Below are 20,963 nucleotides of genomic sequence, written 5' to 3'. Positions count from 1 at the left end.
CTGCCCAGCGGGCCGTAGGGAGCCTTGTACACTCAGGTCCGCTCCTGCAGAGAGCTGTGGTCCAGTGTGGCTACAGGGGCCCCCCTTCCCTACACCCCCAAAGGAGCAACCCTGCCCCTTGAGATCTGTCCAAGGAGGTCACAAAATCAACAAAAATACAAGTCACAACTTCTCTTGAGCTCTTAGTTTTTATTGAAATGTGTCAGGGGGCAGGCACAGCAGTTGTGTTAGGACGAGAAGGGACACCTAGCCTCAGCACTGACTCCATCCAAACTAGAAAAATGAGTGCACGGGGACCTGTCCCCACAAAGATGTCCTTACATCTGCTCTTGTGAGGGAGGCAAACTCAGTGGTCACGTCAGATTTTACCTCTTGGCTTTGTTCATGTTTATTTCTCCAAGGAGCCCGTCTGTAGCTCGTACTGACAGGAAACATTAGGACAAGTCCACGGGGCAGAGCCATTAGCACTGCCATAGCCCACAGCTCTGTAGCTCCCAGGGGCAGGTTAGGGTACCTGACTTGTGAGGGAAGACTGCACAGGTGTCACACAACAGGTGACAGGCTCTGTGCAAAAATGATTTCCAGGCCCAGCGGAATCCTCCATGCCAGTCTGGAATGACCAATTTCTTCAGCATCCAGGTCTAAACTGGAAGACAAACAGCACCCCCTAGTGTCCCACAGTTGATCATAGTTTGAAATAATCATAACAACTTTTGTTGTTAATCCTCACTGGAGGATATTTTTTCCATTGTTTGTTGTTTTTTTTTTTCAGAGAGAGAGTGTGAGGGGGTGAGGGGAGGGAGAGAGAAAGAGATACATCGATGTGACAGAGTCACATCAATTGGTTGCCTCCTGCATGTGCCCAGAGGGGGGCCAGGGATTGAACCTGTAACCCAGGTACGTGCCCTTCACGGGAATTGAACCCATGACCCTTAAGTGCACGGGCCGACCCTCTTAACTACTGAGCCACACCAGCCAGGGCAGATTAAAACAACTTTTAAGTTTTTATTTTTTCTCAGCTTCTGGAACTAAACCAAACTAAAGCCCATGCCCCACAGTGACGCTGCAACGGGAATACAGGGCCATTCTGGTCTCCGTAAAGGCTTGTGGTGTTGAGGCACCAGCTTGTCATGGGGGTGTTGATCCAGGCTGGCTGGGCCTCTCAGGGCCTCGGGGAGGTAGGAGACTCAACAGCAGGCCGCTCTCTCTTTTTGTGTTGAAGTCCCAGGGCCCGGGCCACCAGCCTCCGGGCCACTGCTGTACTTGTCTGTGGTCTCTCCTTTGCCAGACGCAGGAGCTCTAAAAGGAAAGCCCCATGGGGTGGGGATTTGAATTCAAGGCCATGGCCACCTCCCCTCCCTGCAACACAGCAGCCTCAGAGGCCATCTGAGCCAACCTCTAAGACCAGCTGTGCCCACAGCCTGGCCAGATGCAGTGAGGGGGCCCACTTAGGGCTTCTGGGTCCTGCCCTAACCCTGCTACCTCTCTGTGCCCTCCCTGTTTCTCCACCTGCACAGTACTCCTCCCTGCTTTGTAGGGCCATTTGGGAGGGAAATCACCATGTCAGGATGGGACACCTAGAGCTCTTGGACAGACAGGATATTTATAGTCCCCAAAAAGTAAGGGGGAAAGGTCATATGATCCACAAGAGCATGGATGGCATCAGCAGACCTCTTCTGGGCCAGTTTTTCTGGCCACTGCTTTGCAGCCACAGAAAACTGGCCTCTAAAAGTCCCCATCATGCTTTCTGGAAGAAGAGCGAAGGGGAGGAGCTATCATTTATTTGGCACCTTTTGTGTGCCTCTCGCCTCTCCTGGCAGGTCTTCCAGGCCCTTTAATCCATGCCTATAACATAATCTGTATGATCTGCTTAGTTTATAGAGAAAGAAACCAGCTGACAAACAAGAGGTAACTTACTCAAAGTCAACTTAAATAAGTCACAAAGCCAGGATCACACGCAGTGAGGACTCTTTTTACCCCACTGCACAATGCAGTTCCCAGGAACTTGCAGAAAAGACCAAGCTTCTCCCTGAGCAACACCCAGCAGAGGTGTGAACAGGAGGGCAAGCCCTACACAGAGGAGCTGGCACACAGCCCTTTCTGCTGGGCCCTTCCGTCCCAGGGCGTCCCCAGACACGCAGTGTGAGAGGAGCACCCCACTGGCCATTGAGCCCGGGGGTCCTAAAGCAGAGAGCTGAACAAAGGGGGCTGAATCACAGAAAAGGCCCCACGGCCTAACCACCCACACACAGCCTCCCCAGCGAGACACAGCCACTCCCTTACTTGGCCTCTGCAAGGCTTTCAGCTTGGACTGCTTGCTTCCCTGCATGAGGGGCCGGATCTTGAGCCCTGAGAAATCCTTGGTCAGGGCTTCGGCAGCTGTGGAAAGAAAACAGATCTGGAGCCATCCTCTCCTCTTCCTGGGAAGGCCCCCTCAGGGCCCAGGAACACACACGCCACCCAAAACGAATGCAGCCGCTTCATGCACCCATTCAAAGTCCTGGGACAGGGAAGCCTGGAGGCCACTGTGTCATCCGCCCACGCTGCCCCCAGCCCCACATGCCTGCACGGGCCACCTGTGCTCTCAGAAGGAAAACCCGCAGAGTCCAGCTTCCACCCTCCGCCCTGGGCTGCTCAGGAGCACAGCAGAGGCAGCCTCCGCCTTCTAAAGCCTGGGGACTTCAAACTGTACCCCTCCCCTGACTCAAGACCCTCCCGGGGCGCACGCCCTCACTCTGAGTTGTGCCTGAGCTACTTACAGACAGTATGTCAGAGCCAGGAGGGGCTTCATGTCCAAGCCACCCATTTATAGATGAGGAAACTGAAGCTAGGGCATGACCTGCTCACACCACACAGCCTGCAGAGCACACAGGCAGCCCTGGCCAGGCCCTGCCCAGTGTTCCTTCTTTCCATAGCTCCAGGCCTTGCCTCCCTGCCTCCCTTTCAGTCAGCTCCCACTCTGGGGTTGGAGCCCCCACTGTACCCCGGGCCTCTGCTCCCTAAACACCACCCCCTTTCCCTCAGGTTCTCTTGAGGACGGAGCCCACACCAGCTATGGCCTCTCAGCTTCGGCATTTGGAAGCCCAGCCAAGAGGGGCAGGAGTGTTACTCTTCATAAATACACCCAAAGTGAGCAGTGGTGTGACGGGGGCGGCCTAGGAAAGTGGCCAAGAGGGAGCAGGAACACTGGAGTGACGGGAGGCTGGCTCGTGTCCCCAGCTTTGACACTGAGGATCTTCATAACCTCGGTCTCCCCATTTAGAAAATAGAGGTGACCTGACCCACTTCTTGAGGATATAATAAAAACGGAAAAGAACGCGTGTGCTTGAACCACACGAAATGGCCAGTATTTGAACACTTTTGACCTATAAAAACAGTATTTCATATGGTTTCATTTAATGTGTGGAAGTGCCTAGGGCTTGGCCTGTGACATGTGTTCAGTGTCACCTGAACCCGAAGCCTCTGGACTGAAGGACTAACGTGAATAGGACAGGCTGTGAGCTGCTGGCCCAGAGCCCTCTGCCCCTGGACTTCTGAATTAGGTGGGCTGGGAGGGGGCTACAACCTGGACATGGATGGTCTGCATCAGGGAGACCAAGGCGCCTTCCCTTCTCAGTGACAGAGGAAGGGCCCCGCCCACCGTGAAGCTGCATTACCTGAGGCCAGGCAGGGAAAGACGCCCAGAGCGTGCGTGTCGTCCACCCACTGAATCTTGAACTCCTCCCTGAGACGGGGAAGAGACGGCAGAGTGATTAAGAAAGCAAATGGGCAAAACCCTTTGTGCTAAAAGAAGTCCCCTCCCACCTCCAGTCCTCAAACACTAGGAGCCCAAGACAAGTTCCATCTCCTCGGGGAAGGAGACAATCACCTGCAACAGACTTTCTCTGAAGACCATGTGTTTGGCTTCAGAAAGACAGGAATCAGTCCGGCTGATCAGGTGGGCCCTGATTCCTAGGTCTGAAGAAGCCCGGACTAAAAGAGCTCACAGAGCACACCACCAAGGGAGATGGGGGCTCCTACTGGCACTGGCACAGCCAGGCCAAGGGCGTGGGGTCTACGGCTGGAGACAAAAGGGTTATGTGGTAGGGACAAGGGACAGGACCTAAAATATGCTTGTTTCTGTTCCTGCTCCTGCTCAACTTTCTTCCCACTGCTCAGGAAAGCAGCACTGAGTTTGAGGGCCAGGAGAGGCCCAAAGCAGTGCCGCCCACCCCCAGCTCTGCGGGCACTGACTACGCTGGCTGAAGAAGTCACGGGTAGCCCTGGGTTGGCCACCTTCAGGGGTCGAGAACAGGTGAGCCCCTCGTGCCCCACCAGCTGCCCCTCCAGCTCAGGCTCCAGGAGGGCATGGGAGGGCTTTTGCAAAGCAGTCAGAAAAGGGGGCCATGAAGAAAGGGGATTTTTAAAAGCCTACATAGGAAAAGAGGAGTATTAAAGAAAGAAAAGTGAACATTAAAGAAAAGAAAAAGAGAAAAGACAAGTTGGACTTAAGGAATTTGGGGGAACAGAAGTCTTTCCTTCAGCATATCCCTTCGGCTCCCATCTCCACTCCGACTCTTCCCAGGACATCCACCTCAGCACCCCCAGAGGTGGTTCCTGCACGGAGATGGCCCTCAGTCTGTCGACTGATTGGGTGGCTAGGATGTGGAACAAGGGTTAGGGGTGGGGGGTGGACTGCCTGCATCCTGCATCCAGACAGAGGGTCCCACTGGGGCCTGGCAGGCATGCAGGGGCAGGATGGAGGTGTGCGTGCACCAGCAGGACCAGCTCTAGGGCCTCAGGAACAGGCCTACAACCAAAAATCGCTCTCCTCTTCCCCAGTCATGGCCAGTAGGCTGAACTGCCCAGAAGTATGGAGCCCAGAACAATGGCATCTACTTTCTGCCTTTCTTTCGAGATAGCTAGGCACTTGGGAGAGGGGCAGGCAGGTATACCCAACCACAAAGGGAGGTCCTAGCTCCTCTTAAGAGGGAGCACCCTGCTTCCTCTGCCTCCCCGAAGCCTCGCCTGTACTCACTGGAACTCGGAAAACGCTGCCAGCAGGTCCTCAGTCCTGAGTGTCGATTCAAAATCGTAGATCTCCACCACGTGGGCAAAATCCTGCTCTCCGGGCAGCTCCTCGAAGAAGGATGTGTCCACATGGACCTTCTCTACCTGAATCTCCTTCTGGGTCAGGTTGTCCATTATCTGGGTGAGATTGTGCCTTTTAGCGAGGGGAGCTCTGACACAAGGCTCCACACAACTGCTTTCAAACAACACACAGAGTCCTGTGGGCTTCTGGGTGCGCAGGGGGAAGGGTGCTAAGGGTGAGTTCCCATGGGAGCCAGAGCTGTAAGAGACAGAGCTAGGCAATTCCATGATCTTTCCTTCCCTCCTTAATGATGTGATATTAAGCAAGTCTTTCTGGTCTCCATCCTTCATCTATAAAATACCAATAAGACACCTGCCCTCCAAACTGAACACCACAGTCTCAGGGGGAAACACAGTTCCAAGGAAACAAGGTTTGTAAGACAAAGCTTCAGAAAGAAGAATAATTTTCATGACCAGCATCTATAGGCCCTCACAAAGCAAGTCCACATACATCCTATCTGTGTTACCTTGGGAAGGATGTATTATCATCTGCTTTTCAAATGAGGAAACTGAGACTCAGAAAAGCAAAATGACTTGCCCATAGTCAAATGGCTCCTACGTGGTTGAGCTGGGACCCAAATCCACACCCCTGACCCAGTATCCATGAGCTTCCTCCCCTCCACTGTGTCAGTCCTGACTCCTTTGGGCAAAAGTCCCATGCCTTCCCCCATGTCTCCCAAGGGACCCCTATCACCCAACACACAGCCCTGCTCGGCCAGCACATGCCCAGCCCCTCCATACCACAACCTCTGGTCCCTTCCACCCAGAACTGCACCCACCTCACTTCTGCCCTCCCTTTTCCGGGCTTAAGAGCTCATCACCTCCTGCAGCAGCTCACTGTAATCTTCCTGGGAGAAGCTGCCAGGCCCAACTTCCACCTCTTCCTCTTCCTCCTCTGCTGCCAGGCTCTTCTCCAGCTCACTTCCATTCCCCTCTTCCAAGTCCAGCTGCAAATTGGGCAAAAGCTGTGTGACCTTCTCCAGGCTGTCTCTCATCCCTGAGTGGCTCCTGGGCTCCGAGGGCTCAATGCTCATTGGGTCCAGCAGCTGCTCATTCTCACAATGCTGGCCCGAGCCCTTTAGGTCGTCCGTTGCCTGAGTCATCAACACAGGGTGTTCCAGATCAGAGCTGGGGTCCCCATCACCAACATCTCCAGGCTCTTCCCGGAGGCTGCCAGCAAGAACGTCAGCCTTGTGCCCCTGGGTAGGCGTTAGTGCCCATTCTTCTTGCCTGCGCAGTACCCGAGGCACATACAAAGCCTGGTCAGGCTTCCGTCCTCGATGCCCCCGCCCCCGGCCTGCCCGAGCCCCTCGGGGACCAGCAGCCAGTCCCTGGTTTGAGGGGGGCCAAGGACCTCGGTACTTGTTAGGGTGAGAGGCAGGAGGGCAGCGGGGGCCAGAGAGTCCATCAGAACTGGGCGACCTGAAGCAGGAACAGAGAAGGTGATCAGAGCATGTCTGCACCCCAAGGAAAATAATTTACTGGAGCTACCTGCCTTTCAGAAATGAGGCCCTCAAGTCAGCATTAGGCAAAAAACAGCGCCAGAATAACCCTTGAAAATACCTTAGGAAGGCATCATAGTGGAGGAGGAATGCTATTTCTAAACTAGCTAAAGCAGACCAATGCTCCCTCCAGTGTTTAAACTGAGTTAGAGATGGCTGAACCTCCAGTTACGTACTAGATAAATACTTGCATTTAGGGACTATGTTATTAGAAAAATATTAAACACGGTTTGATCCCAGGTTTTGGCAACAACAAAAAAATCAAACACTAGACTCACAGTCATTATAAGATCCTGAGAGATGCACACGGAAAGAGGAGTGAAGGCTCATATGTGCTTCTCACTTTCATTCCATGGCCTCAGGGGCAAATGCTCCGAGTCATGGGCAGACACCCTCTTTGCTTAAACTGCTCTTTCTTTCTTTTGGCCCAACATGTATAGTTGAATTTGCTAAATGAACTCCACAAACAATGCACATCTACACCACTACTGAAACAAAAGGCAGCATTGACTTTAAGCAACTGAGGCTGGGGATAGAGGTAGCAGCCCCACCCTAATTTCCTGACAAGCTCTCCCCTCCCAGGAACTGACCAGATCACTCACCTGCCCACACCAAGGGACTACAGAGAGCCCTCGAAGGCAGTAGGATACACACCTGACGTCCAGGTGACAGATCACTGTCCTCCTCTTCCAGCCTTCCCCAACAGAGAAGCTGCTCAAAAGATCAAAATTCTCTGCTGTCCTATGGATCAGGTACCGAAGGCGACTGGAGAGTGGGGGGAAAAGAAGTACCCTGGGAAGGGGCAGAAGGAGTGCTGAGCAGGAGCTCCAAGTACAGCCTCTGAGGCCTGACCCCCACCAGGTGCACTCTCGGTTTAAAGGTGGCTTAACATTAGGCTCCCTCTGCCCCTTTGAGTCCCAAGCTGAGTGCAAAGGACCTGAGCATAGAGGTTATCACAGGGAGTTACTGGTCCCATCCCCATTCCTGGGCTGGGGCCTTCAGTCTGGAGGTAATGCTCAGAATTACACAGGAAAAATATAGCTGGGAGAGGCCAGAGAGCAGATCGTTAAACCTAAAGTCCAAGGTCAAAGGCAAATGCAGGCCATTTACCCTGGATGCACCACTGGGGAAGGGAGCAGAGGGGGCGAGGTGCACCCTGCCCTTCCTAGCAGCAGGGCGGGCCCCTCCAACACCTCGCTCCAGCTTACTTTGACAGCTGCTTCTCCAGCAGGAAACGGTCCAGCTCCTCCTGGACGCGGTGCACAAAGTCATTTTCGGTCGGGGAGAGGAAAACGCCATCCAAGCAAAGATGGGCCAGGGTGATAGGTGGGAGAGCCTGTGGGGCAGAGGGCCAGGGCCGGGGTCAGAGCACAGACCGCAGCCACTCCAGCACCGCGGTGTCGGTGCTGCAAGGGACTCAGAGGCACCGCGGTCCAGGTCTCGCCTCCGACGAGAGAAGCAGGCTCCGAGGTGGGGAAGGGCCGTGCCCAGGTCTCCTGGCACAACAGCGGCTGGGCATTGGAGGGGTTCCTGGTCCCCGCTGGAGCACGCTGCCCCCGCACGCGAGCCCGACGTTTCGGGGCCTTTGTGCCCCAGTCGGCCCCCCCCCCCCCCCCCCCGCCCCAACCTCACGGGGTCTTGGGCTGGGGCAGAGAGTCGGAGAGGCCGGGGCCGCCTCCAGCCTTCTCAGCGGGCGCCGTCGGCCCTCCCCAGACGCGGAGCTGGCGCGAAGGAGGCGACCCGCTCCATCCCCGCCCGCTGCACTCACCGCAGGCCCCCGTCGTGCCACTGCCGGCTGAAGGATCCCCAGAAAGCTGCGCGCCCCTTCGCGGCTCTCAACAGCCAGGGCCTCGGCGGAGGCGCAGCGCCACCGCGCGGCCCGGGGGAGGCATCGCAGAAATAGAGGGCATGTAATTGACTTATTACCCAGGAAGGCTCACTGGGTCCTAGGGTCAATTAAATCCAGCCAACACTTTTGAGTGGCACCTAAATAATAGGTAGTGTGGGTGCCAGATTTTGGACTCATTGTTTCTCTCCCTGGGAAGTGACAGAGTAATAAAGAGAAAGGAAGTTTCTGGGCGCCAAGTATTTCTCTCTTTTTCCTTTGTATTGAATTGATTGACCCTGGTTAACAAAATTATACAGGTTTCAGATGCACAATTCCACATCATCTGTACACTGTATTGTGTGTTCACCACCCCAAGTCTCCGTCCATCACCACTTATCTCCCCTATCCCCCCCTTCGCCACACTGTTGTTGGCTGTCTACGAGTTTTTTCTACTTTTTTTTTTCTCAATCCCTCCACTCGCTCAGCCCCACCCCCACCCCAACAACTGTAAGCCTGCTCTCTATCATTCTGTCTCCATTTTGCTTGTTAGTTCATTTAGTCCATTAGATTTTACATATGAGTAAAATCACATGGTACTTGTCTTTCTCTGACTGGCTTATTTCACTTAACATAATGCTCTCCAGGTCCATCCATGTTGTTGCAAAGGGTAAGATTTCTTTGTTTTTTTAATTTGTTTTAAAATTTTTTATTGTCTTGAGAAACAGGGGAAGGAAGAGAGAGAGAGAGGGAGAGAGAGATCGCTTTGCTGCTCCACCCATTCATGCATCCATTGGTTGACTCTTGCCTTTGCCCTGACCTGGTTGAGACCCCGAAACCCTGGCATACTGGGTTGCTCCAACCAACTGAGCAACCTGGCCAGGGCAGTCAGCTTCCCACCAACAGTGCACAAGGGTTCCCTTTTCTCCACATCCTCGCAAACACTTGTTGATTTAATGATGATAGCCATTTTGACAGTTGTGAGGTGATATCTCATTATGGTTTTAATTTGCATTTCTCTGATTAGTGACTTTGAGCATCTTATGTCTATTGCCATCTCTATGTCCTCTCTGGAGAAGTGTCTATTCAGGTCCTTTGCCCATTTTTTTTTAATTTTTTTAATTTTTAAATTTATCTTTATTGTTGAGAGTATTACAGGTGTCCCATTTCCCCCCCCCCCAACTGACGCCCTCCACTTTGCTCCCACCCCCTCCCCAGGCCTTCACCCCGTTATTAACTGTATCCATGGGTTATGCATATATGCATATAACTTCTTTGGTTAATCTCTTCCCACCCTCCACCCCTCTTCCCTCTTTCCTCTGAAATATGATAGTCTGTTGCATGCGTCAATGTCTCTGGATTTATTTCATTTGTCAGGTTCTTTTGTTCATTAGCTTCTTCTTAAAGAAGACCCTTCAACTTTTCCTGTAGTGTTGGTCTGGTGGTGATGAACTCCTTTAGCTTTTTCATATCTGTGAATCTCTTTATTTGACCTTCAATTCTAAATGATAGCTTTGCTGGGTAGGGCAATCTTGGTTGTAGTTCCATGTTTTTCATCACTTTGAATATTTCTTGGCACTCCCTTCTGGCCTGCAAAGTTTCTGTTGAGAAATCAGCTGACAGTCATATGGGTGTTCCCTTGTAAGTAACTAACTGCTTTTCTCTTGCTGCTTTTAAGATTCTCTCTTTGTCTTTACCTTTGGCATTTTAATTATGATGTGTCTTACTGTGGGCCTCTTTGGGTTCCTCTTGTTTGGGACCCTCTGTGCTTCTTGGACTTGTAAGTCGATTTCTTTCCCCAGGTAGGGGAAGTTTTCTGTAATTATTTTTTCAAATAGGTTTTCAATTCCTTGGTCTCTTTCTTTCCCTTCTGGCACCCCAATAATATGAATGTTGAAGCTCTTGAAGTTGTCCCAGAGGCTCCTTATACTATCTTCATATTTCTGGATTCTTTTTTCTTTTTGTTTTTCTGGTTGGGTGTTTTTTGTTTCCTCATGTTCCAAATTGCTGATTTGATTCTCAGCATCCTCTGCTCTACTGTTGATTCCTTGTAAATTATTCTTCATTTCAGTTCGTGTAGCCTTCATTTCAAATTGGTACTTTATTATGTTATCAATTTTCTCAGTTATTTCCCTAACAGTCTGTTTAAGCATCCTTATGAACAAAATTCTGAACTCTGTTAGCTTGCTTGGATCTATTTCATTTAGTTCCTCTTCTAGAGATTTCTTCTGTTCTTTCCTTTGTGACATGTTTCTTTGCCTCCCCATTTTGGCTGCTTCCAGGTGTTTGTTTCTATGTATTAGGTAGAGCTGCTATGTCTACTGGAACTTGTAGAGTGGCTTTGTGTAGTAGGTGTCCTGTAGGATCCTGTGGCTCAGCCTCCCCAGTCAACTGAGCTGGGCCTTCTAGGTGCTCCCCTGTGTGGGCTGTGTACACTGTCCTGTTGTAGTTGAGCCTTGGTTGCTGTTGGCATCACTGGGAGGAATTGAGCCCCAGGCCAATCAGCTGTGAGGACCAGCTGCAACTATAGCCAAAGAGCTGCTGTGCTGGAGACACCCCTATGGAGCAGGACTTACTTCAGTGGAGCTTTGGTGTTCACCAAGTGTGCCCCTTGAGTGTCACTCGTGGATGTGGTACAGTTGTAATCCAGCGTGGTCGAGTCTGACCACCAGGTGCACTGTCTCTGGGGCCTCCTGGGAGGTGCAAAGTGAGCCTCTGTCAGTGCCTTGCTCAGGGCCACCCAGCATGAGCTACACAGCAAACAGTAGTTGGCTGCTACTTGTGCTGGGCTTGGCATTGTCCAGGAGAGGCCAAGCTATGAGCCAATGCAGGCTGCCACTGGTGCCAGGCCTGGGGCCACTTATCAAGCTGTATGGGGTCTGCTGCTGCTTGTTTGCGAGATTTTAGTTAAGTCCTAAGCATGAGGCTCGAGAGGCCACTTGCACAGAAAAGCCCCTGGAAATGGCCTGGATGAGCTGCAGGTGAGGAGGGGCGGGGCCTCTGGGAATCACAGGGTGGGGCCAAAGGCGTGAGTCAGGTGCTGGCGATTCAAATATGGTGCCTGCCTGCTGGCTGTGTGTGGGGAGGACTCCCCACAGGAGCAATGGCCTCTGCTGGCCCTTCTGCCTAGGAGAAAGCTGCCCCTCCAGCTCTCGCCCCAATTTCAGGCAGGTTAGTTCCTCCCCAAGAGTCCCAGGTTCCTTTCAAGCTGCTGCCCGGTGCTGGGCTCAGAGGGAGCGTGTCTGAGTCCGTGCGCGGACCCTTTAAGAGGAGAGCCTGGGGCTCCCGCAGCCTCTTCGACCCTCAGGGACAGTCCCTGCTGGTTTCACAGCCTGGAGTTGTGGGGGCTTCTCTTCCCGGCCCTGGAGCCCTGGGCTGGGGGCCTGCTGTGGGACTGGGACCCCTCGCTCTTCTGGGAAACCCCCACCGCCGAGATGTCCCTCCCGGGTTTAAATGGCGGCACTGGGTGTGGGCCCGCAGCGAGTCTCTGATTCAGCCTCGATCCACCCGAGTCTCCGCCCCTCCTACTGGTCTCGGTGCTTCTTCAGTTCCCTGGTTGTGGGGCTTCTGTTCAGCCAGATTTCAGGAAGCTCTGAGTGATGGTGGTTCTGTATTTTAGTTGTAATTTTGACATGGTTGTGGGAGGCGGTGGGTTCAACTGTTACCTACGCCACCATCTTGTTTCTCCTGCCCATTTTTAAATTGGATTGTTTGTTTTTTGGGAATTGAGTTTTGTAAGTTCTTTGTAAATATGGATATTAATCCCTTATCAGGTGTATTGGTGAATATGTTCTCCCATTCAATGGGTTGTCTTTTCATTTTGTTGATGGTTTCCTTTGCCATGCAAAAACTTTAGTTTGATGTAGTCCCATTTATTTATTTTTTCTTCCATTTCCCTTGCCTGAGGAAATATATCAGAAAAAATATTGCTATGAGAAATGTCCAAGATTTTACTGCCCATTTAAAGGATTTTTCTTCTAGGATTTTTATGGTTTTGAGACTTACATTTAAGTCTTTAATCTATTTTAAGTTTATTATTATGCATGATATAAGAAAGTGGTCTAATTTGTTTGTTTTGGCACATATCTGTCCAATTTTCCCCAAACCATTTATTGAATAGACTATCTTTACCACATTGTATGTTCTTGCCTCCTGTGTCAAATATTAATTGACCATAAAGGCATGGGCTTATTTCTGGGCTCTCTATTCTGTTCCATTAATCTGTATGTTTGTTTTTATGCCAGTACCATGCTGTTTTGATTATTATGGCCTTGTAGTATAGTTTGATATCAGGTAGCATGATTCCTACAACTGTGTTCTTCTTTCTCAAGATTGCTGTGGCTATTCATCGACTTTTGTGGTTCCATATTAATTTCTGGAATATTTGTTCTAGTTCTGTGAAATACACCATTGGTATCTTGATAGGAACTGCATTGAATCTACAGATTGTTTTGGGTAGTATGGACATTTAATGATGTTAATCCTTCCTATCCATGAACATGGTATATGCTTCCACTTATAGTATCTTCTTCAATTTCCTTCTTCAGTGTTTTATAATTCTCTGAATACAGGTCTTTTACATCCTTGGTTAAATTTATTCCTAGGTATTTTATTCTTTTTGAAACAAATGTGAATGGGATTGTTTTCTTAGCTTCCCTTTCTAAAAGTTCATTATTGGCGTATAAAAATGCAACTGATTTCTGGATATTTATTTTGTATCCTGCTACTTTATTGAATTCATTTATCAATCCCAGTAATTTTTTGGTGGACTCTTTAGGGTTCTCTAGATACAATATCATGTCACCTACAAATAATAAGTTTTACTTCTTCCTTTCCAATTTGGATGCTTTTTGTTTCTTCTTGTACTCTGATTGCTGAGGCTAGGACTTCCAGTACTATGATGAATAAGAGTGGTGAAAGTGAACATCTCTGTCTTGTTCCCGATCTTAAAGAAAATGCTTTTAGTTTTTGCCCATTGAGTATAATGCTGGCTGTGGGCTTGCCATATATTGCTTTTATTACATTGAGGTATGTTCTCTCTGTCTTCACTTTGCTGAGTTTTTATCACAGATGGGTGCTGGGTTTTAACAAATGCTTTTTCTGCATCTATTGATATGATCATGTGGTTTTTATACTTCATTTTGCTTATGCTGTGTATCATGTTTATTGATTTGTGTATATTGTACCAACCTTGCATCCCAGGAATAAATCCCACTTGGTCATGGTGTATGATCTTTTTAATGTATTGCTGAATTCAGTTTGCTAATATTTTGTTGAGAATTTTAGCATCTGTGTTCATCAGGGATATTGGCCTATAATTTTCTTTCTTTGTAGTGTCTTTATCTGGTTTAGAAATTAAGATAATGTTGGCCTCATAAAATGAGCTTGGGAGTCTTCCCTGCTCTTGAATTTTTTGAAAGAGTTTGAGAAGGATAGGTGTTAGTTCCAGAATGTCTGATAAAATTTACCTATGAAGCCATCTGGTCCAGGCCTTTTGTTTGTTGGGAGTTTTTAAATTACTGCTCCAATTTCACTAGTTGTGATGTGTCTGTTCAGATTCTCTGATTTTTTTCTGATTCAGTTTTGGAAGATAGTATGTTTCTAGGAATTTATCCATTTCTTCCAGATTGTCCAATTTGTTGGCATATAGTTGTTTATATTTTTTTACAATCTTCTGTATTTCTTTGGTGTTAGTTGTTACTTAACCTCTTTCATTTCTGATTTTATTTATTTGGGTGATCTCTTTTTTCTTGATGAGTCTGGTTCAAAGATTTGCCAATCTTGTTTATCTTTTCAAAGAACCAGCTTTTAGTTTCATTGATCTTTTGTACTGTTTTTTTAAAGATTTAATTTTGTTTATTTGTGCTCTAATCTTTATTATTTTCTTCCTTCTAATCACATTGGGCTTTGTTTATTGTTCTTTTTCTAGTTCCTTTAAATATAAAGTTAGATTGAGACTTTTCTTGTTTCTTGAGGTAGGTCTGTAATGCTACAAATTTCCCTCTTAGGACTATTTAAGCTGTGTCCCATGGATCTGGGGTTGTTGTATGTTCATTTTCATTTGCTTCATGGTGTCTTTTGATTTCTTCTTGATCTCATTGTTAACCCATTCATTGTTTAGTAACATGTTATTTAGCCTCCATGTGTTTGTGTGTTTTTCAGTTTTTTTCTTGTGATTGATTTGTAGCTTCATACCATTATGGTCAGAGAAGATACTTGATATGATTTCAATCTTCTTAAATTTATTGAGACTTGTTTTGTGTTCTAACATGTGGTCTCTCCTAGAAAATGTTCCATGGGCACTTGAAAATAATGTATATTCTGCTACTTTGGGGTGAAATGCTCTGAAGATCAATTAAGTTTATTTGATTAAGTGTATCACTTAAGGCCACTGTTTCCTTGTTGACTTTCTGTCTGGAAGATCTATCCATTGATGTCAATGAGGTGTTAAAATCCCCTACAATGACTGTATTACTGTCAATCTTTCCCCCTATGTCCATCAAGGTTTGCTTTATATATTGAGGGTGCATAAATGTTTACAAGGGTTGTATCCTCTTGTTGGATTGCTCTCATTATCATTATGTATTCCTCCTTTGTCTCTTACTATAGCCTTTGTTTTAAAGTCTATTTTGTCAGATATAAGTATTGCTACCCCAGCTTTTTTCCCCTTTCCATTTGCATGAAATGTCTTTTTCCATCCCTTTTAGTTAGTGTGTATCTTTCGCTCTGAGTTGAGTCTCTTGTAGACAGCATGTATATGCATTTTATTTTCTTATCCAATTCAGCTACCCTATGTCTTTTAATTAGGGCATTTAAGTCAGGGCACCAAGTATTTCTCTACTTTTTGTGCATCACTTCCCTTCCTTGGTCCTCATTGATGGAACCAGCAAAGAGGTCCAACCCACATCAAAGAGTCACTTATAAGGTGCACCAGCCTTGTGGGCAACAGGCAGGGTAACCACTTACATGGTGATTTGCAGGCAATCAAATTATTCTACCTTGCTACATCTAGAAAAAACTCCTGCACCCACCTTAAATAGGGCTTGTAATTCTTGCCATGGAACAGAGGCTATAGTAACCTAGGAGACCAAGGTTGAAATCCATCCTACTGTTCCCTGAAAGGCACTGAACTGTAAGCCCCTTGGTCATCCTGAATTCAGAAACTGAGCTACCAGCATGTAAATTCCAGGTCTTAGGACAGGGGTGGGATAGTCTGAGTTGGCTGTTATGTAGGCTATGTGGGCGAGGTCAGTATACCTCAGAAGGCTGGCTGAGAGAAAAGACTGGGAACAGAAAAATTGAGAAAAATTAAGATGCTTTTTGCACTCTTGTAATTTTTCCCAGAGTATTTCTAAAAATGATGGTGGTATTAGATCACATTTACAAAAACTATCTTTCCAATAATTTTTCAGGAATAAAAAGGACCTAGACTAAGTGCAAAGAGAACTTAGGAGTCAAGTCATGATCCTTTGGGTGGGAGGCATGACTGTGAGAGGAGATTCTGAAGGCTTGACAGGTCCTCTGGCCCCAGCCTCCATCCTGGAGGGGCATCCAGCCCCTAGGGATGGGTGGGAGGGAGGGCAAAGGGTGAGAGGGCAGCAGGAAGGACATGGGGCACCCATTTGAGTTCCGACTCTGACAGCCCCCCCCCCATGCTGGCATAATTAAAGTGGGAGCAGACCTGAGAGAATGCTGAGTATCCATATAATGGTGTTATTTTGTCCATGAGGCTTTCCTGACAATAGGTGTGAGCCTGTGAGCCTTGGAGGCAAGCCCAGTTAGCAGCTGTGGACCAGATACAACCTGGGAGACATATACATGCTGACTGGAAAACAAAGGCCCAACTTTCTCAACAAAGCTACCCTCTCTCCTCAAAATGGAGGGACAAACCTAAAACCCAGGAAAAAAGCCACGCCTCCATCTCTTTAGAGCTGGCCCATGAGAGGGGAATTCAACACATTCAGAAACGAAGTTCTCAGCCTTGACCAGTGTGGCTCAGTTGTTAGAGCCTTGACCCGTGCACGGAAGGGGTTGTGAGTTCAATTCCCAGTCAAGGGCAGTTACCTAGGTTGCAGGTTCGATCCCTAGCCCTTTCAGGGCACATGCAAAAAACAACCAATCAATGTGTCTCTTTCATATCAATGTTTCTGTCTGTCTGTCTGTCTGTCTGTCTCTCTCTCTCTCTCTCTTTCTCACACACACACACACACACACACACACACACACTCACACACTCTATCTGCCCCTCCTTTCCACTCTCTCTAAAAAATAAAAATTAAAAAAAAATCAATGGAAAATATCCTTGGGTGAGGAGAGGATTTAAAAAAAGAAAAGAAAGAAGCAAAGTTCTTAGAGAAAGGCTGCCCATGAACCTTGTTTCTACCACAGCCTCTTCAGGTAACTCAGAAGCTGAACAGAAGAAGTGTCAGCATACAGATCTCCACCGTGGGATGCCTAAACAAGTGGGGATCAGAGTGCATCTACCCACACTGTTTGGGGACAAATAGCAGGTGAAGATAGAATGGTTCCCATTCAGAGGAAAGTAAACAACAAAAGAGCAGCACAAAGGATATGCAGAAGAATTTCTACAGCAAAGAAATAAAGAAAAGCATAGCAGAAAAAAGAGGAGGAGAGTGTATTGAAAGATTTTCTTGGAGGAAAAAAAGAAGGAAATTTCAGTTAATAACTGCTTCACATTCCCAAGGAAATCAAAGAAAGCCTGATTTCCATGTCACAACGGATAAGCCACCAGATTGAGATGAAAGAGAACTGTCAGAGCAATGGAAAGATGTAAAAGAGGCAATCATGCTCATCACAGCAACAGCAGAAACTAGAGCCATTGATGCTGAAAACAAGTCAGTGGCTCAGAGAAAAGGCTCATGAAAATAAAGATAACTACTGGTTATGTAAAACTTGCCATATAAACTGCACATGTTTAAGCTTCACAGCGGCCCTTTCAGATGGAGATCATTACCCTTATTGTAGGAAAATAACCCCAGGTCTCTCCAAGGGCACCCAGCTACGAAGAGCAGAGTTGGAACTCATTCAAATCCAGATCTAGCCTGACTGCCACTAAACACTACAAAATTAAAATTGTCTATCTTTAGAATGGCATTAGAATTGCCTTGACACTCTGGCCAGTGGCCAGATGCAGAAGTCAGGAATTCAATAAATTAGGTGAATCAGGCAGTTGGAGAAGTATGCTAGGTGTGTGCTGTAGAATTTCATCTGAAACAGGAAGCATGATTGAAAGAGCATGAAAAGGTTTAATGCAGGGACATGGGTTGCAAGCAGTCCTATCTGAAGGGAGGGACCTAGAGTCCCCTGCTGCCATAGTGACCCTAAAGTATAGACCAGTACACCTTTCCTTGCCATGGGCAGGATCGCTGTGGGTGCCTGCAGCTCTGGAGACTTTGTCCCAGTGTCATGTCTCCTCTAAGCCACCTCAACTTGCCTGAAATGGAATACAGGCATTGAACTGTCAACCCAGTAACCTCAGCTGGCTTGAGATGACAAACTATTCTCTTCATGTTTAAGGTTAAGTTTAAGACTATCCAGTTTATGTTTTTTATTAAAGGTCTCTTTGACATCTTTCAGCTAATCACAAACCAAAATTCACTCTTCCTAGACTGGCGCCTTTCCCCCCCCTTTTCCTCTCCCACTTTCTTATATAAATCCTTCCCTCCACTAGCACCCCCTTTTTTTACTTTGTTCATTGATAAGAATCTAATGACTCCTTGGTGTACTTGAGAGTTAGTTATATAACTCACTAAATGTTTCTAAGTTATGTTTTGACGTTCATTATCCTTCTTGGGAAGCTATGAGAAAACATAATCCAGACAACCAAGAGAGGAATCAAACTAAATGACTCACAAACTTGGATGTCATGGGAGGAAACGTATCATGACGAACATTTAACTTGCTTGAACAGTTAATTAACTGAAACAATCACAGCAACAAAGCGGTATACAAATATATTTCTTGAAAGGAGGGCTACAGAATGTAAAAACAAAAGCATTTGTTCTTATCATAATAGATTAGGACAGGAATCAGAATGCATTCTAAAGCGTGGAGGAGAAAAGAAGGGAATAAAACTGTAGCAAAGTCAACAAGTACTATTTTCTCCAAGTAACTGACAAAGCCGTGGGACGTTGGTTAATAAAGAAATGCCCACCATATAGCAAAATATTACATGGGGGGGGACTTAAAAAAACAAACAAACAGAAAAGCGGTGATAGAAGTAACACTAAAAAAACTTTCATGGCAAAACATAAATGGAATAGATTCAATTATATCATAACCATTAAAATGGATTCAAAATCAAAATGTCATTCTGTATTCTTTACCAAACTCACATCTGGAACAACTCTATAAAAATTCATTTAAGGATCTAAATGAAATAGTCAAAACACTACATCCAGCTTAACAGGGAAACACTGGAGGTGCCACATTAATTTCAGGACCAGACTGGGATATCTACTAACACCTCTATTATTTACCATTTTGTTTTTTTTTTGTTTTGTTTTTTAGAGACACTAGGAAAATTTATTAGGCAGAAAAGAAGAGGAGAGGAGAGGGGAGGGGAGGGGAGGGAAGGGGAGGAAAAGAAAAAGAAAAAGAAAAAGAAAAAGAAAAGAAAAGAAAAGAAAAGAAAAGAAAAAAGAAAAGAAAAGAAAAGAAAAAAGAAAAGAAAAGAAAAGAAAAGAAAAGAAAAGAAAAGAAAAGAAAAGAAAAGAAAAGAAAAGAAGGAGGCTGGGGGGGAGAGAGAGGGGGCAGAGAGAGAGAGAGAGAGAGATGTTTGGAAATGTGATGAGATTAAATTACCATTGTTTGCAGGATATTTGCTTTTTTTCTACCTAAAAGTCCAAAAGAAATCAAATAAGAAATTACTATAAGCAAGAATTATCTCCAGAAATGAAGACCATCTGCAGCAGAGAATGTGGGAGCGACAACAGAAGGGCAGAAAGGGGCAGGAATGGGGAAGGTGTAGAGAAAGGTGGGACAGGGAAAATGCGGAGAAGAGAGAGAGCTGGGAGACAAGAAGAGACCAGAGGAAGAAAGGAATGAGAAATCCACCCCCCAGTCCCTGCTCTACCTGGTTGGCCTCTGGTGTGGCAAGAGCTGCTGAGGAGGGTCTCCCTCACTCACTCCACCCCCCAATCTCTGTTGTGTTTGTTGTCTCTCAGTTCCTGGGAGACCACTGCATCAGGCCTGCCCAGAGTTCCATCTTCCTTAAAGGGCCAGAGTAAGGGAACCCAGATGGGGTATAAGGGGGCGGGGCAGTCTCGAAGATGGTCTGTGGGGCTCAGGCATGTCCCATCTCAGCCTCCAAACTCCTGCAGGAACTCCTTACAGTGACTTGAAGGGACTCCTTATGGTGATGTGAATTTGCAGATGTTTACACACCCACCTCCAAACCCACATCCATTGTCCCCAGTTCAAGCACCACTTCACATTCTGCTTCAGTGGCCCCAAGGGACATAAGGAAAGATGAATATTAAGACTTTGTAATGGCATAGGAAATGCCTTTGTTTAAAGAGTTCAGGGGAGCAACATCAATCTCCTCTATTTAAAGAACGACAACAAGAAAAAATATTGGAAGGAAACACACTCAATTGCGGGCAGTGGTTGTTTCTGAGTGGTTGTTTTGTTTTGGTTTTTGTTTTTAGAAAGAATTGTTAATTTACTGAACCTGGAGCAGATTTGATACACAACCAATTTTAAATTTACATATTTGAATTCAATTTTGAAGTGTTTTCTTACACATAAATCTTGCAACAGTTGTCCTAAGGTACAAGTTTTTTTGCCCAAGGTGGAAAAACTTTTCATCCTGAACATGAAAACCTGTAACAAATTTAAATTAATTATATAGAACTCATTACTTTTAGTTTTACCTTTGCAAAGATTAAAAAAAAAGTACAAGTAACTAATATACATCAGCCACTACATAATCCTGGATCATCCCCACACCAAACCTGATGCTCCTTCCATTTTAAACCATCATCAGAGATCAAGAAGACATCATTTCGTTTTATAAAAAACAAAATTCACATGTGCCAAAAAAGACCCAAGAAAAACAAAAACCCTAGTACAAACAGTGCTGTCAGGACCCTAACAAACAAGTGGCTAAATGCCACTGATCAAAAATAAAATAGTGGCTGTATATCACTCACTGCAATGAAATCCAAGAGGCTTAACCCTTTGCCATCAAGAAAAACCCAGGTTTTCCCAATCCCATGAATGCCAAGAGTGGAGCAAGTGTGTGCTAGCACAGAAAGAAAAAGAGCTACCATTAGCCGAAATACCCAGAGAACTGGCTCTAATAGAGACAAGGATAGGCAGAAATCACAAAAGGGTTATTAGCTGCTTGTGTCATCAGTTTAGTAAAGGTGAAGTCCTATGATTCAAAGTAAAAATTTAGGGGGGAAATTGTTGTTGAGTGGTCTTATCTTTAAAGCAAAAACAAGATAGACAAAGTGCAAAAGAACCAACTTGGCAGCACACTC

General features: G+C 46.7%; 1 protein-coding gene across 1 annotated transcript; it reads right to left on the bottom strand.

Annotated features, from left to right (window-relative positions):
* Nucleotides 1-169: 169 nt before the first annotated feature.
* Nucleotides 170-9,304, bottom strand: R3HCC1 (R3H domain and coiled-coil containing 1). The gene is made up of 9 exons (XM_087816185.1): nt 9,278-9,304; nt 8,401-8,550; nt 7,841-7,968; nt 7,287-7,424; nt 5,952-6,552; nt 5,018-5,187; nt 3,657-3,724; nt 2,284-2,379; nt 170-1,299 (listed from the first exon to the last, which is right to left on the bottom strand). The coding sequence occupies exons 1-9, from the start codon at nt 9,302-9,304 to the stop codon at nt 1,163-1,165; spliced, it is 1,515 nt and encodes a 504-aa protein (XP_087672311.1). The 3' UTR covers nt 170-1,162.
* Between the last annotated feature and the right edge of the window lie 11,659 nt (nt 9,305-20,963).

Source organism: Miniopterus natalensis, chromosome 4 (assembly GCF_054644295.1).
Source record: "Miniopterus natalensis isolate mMinNat1 chromosome 4, mMinNat1.hap1, whole genome shotgun sequence".
NCBI lineage: Eukaryota > Metazoa > Chordata > Mammalia > Chiroptera > Miniopteridae > Miniopterus > Miniopterus natalensis.
The sequence above is the reverse complement of the archived record's forward strand: the minus strand, read 5'-3'. Positions and strand labels throughout refer to the sequence as shown.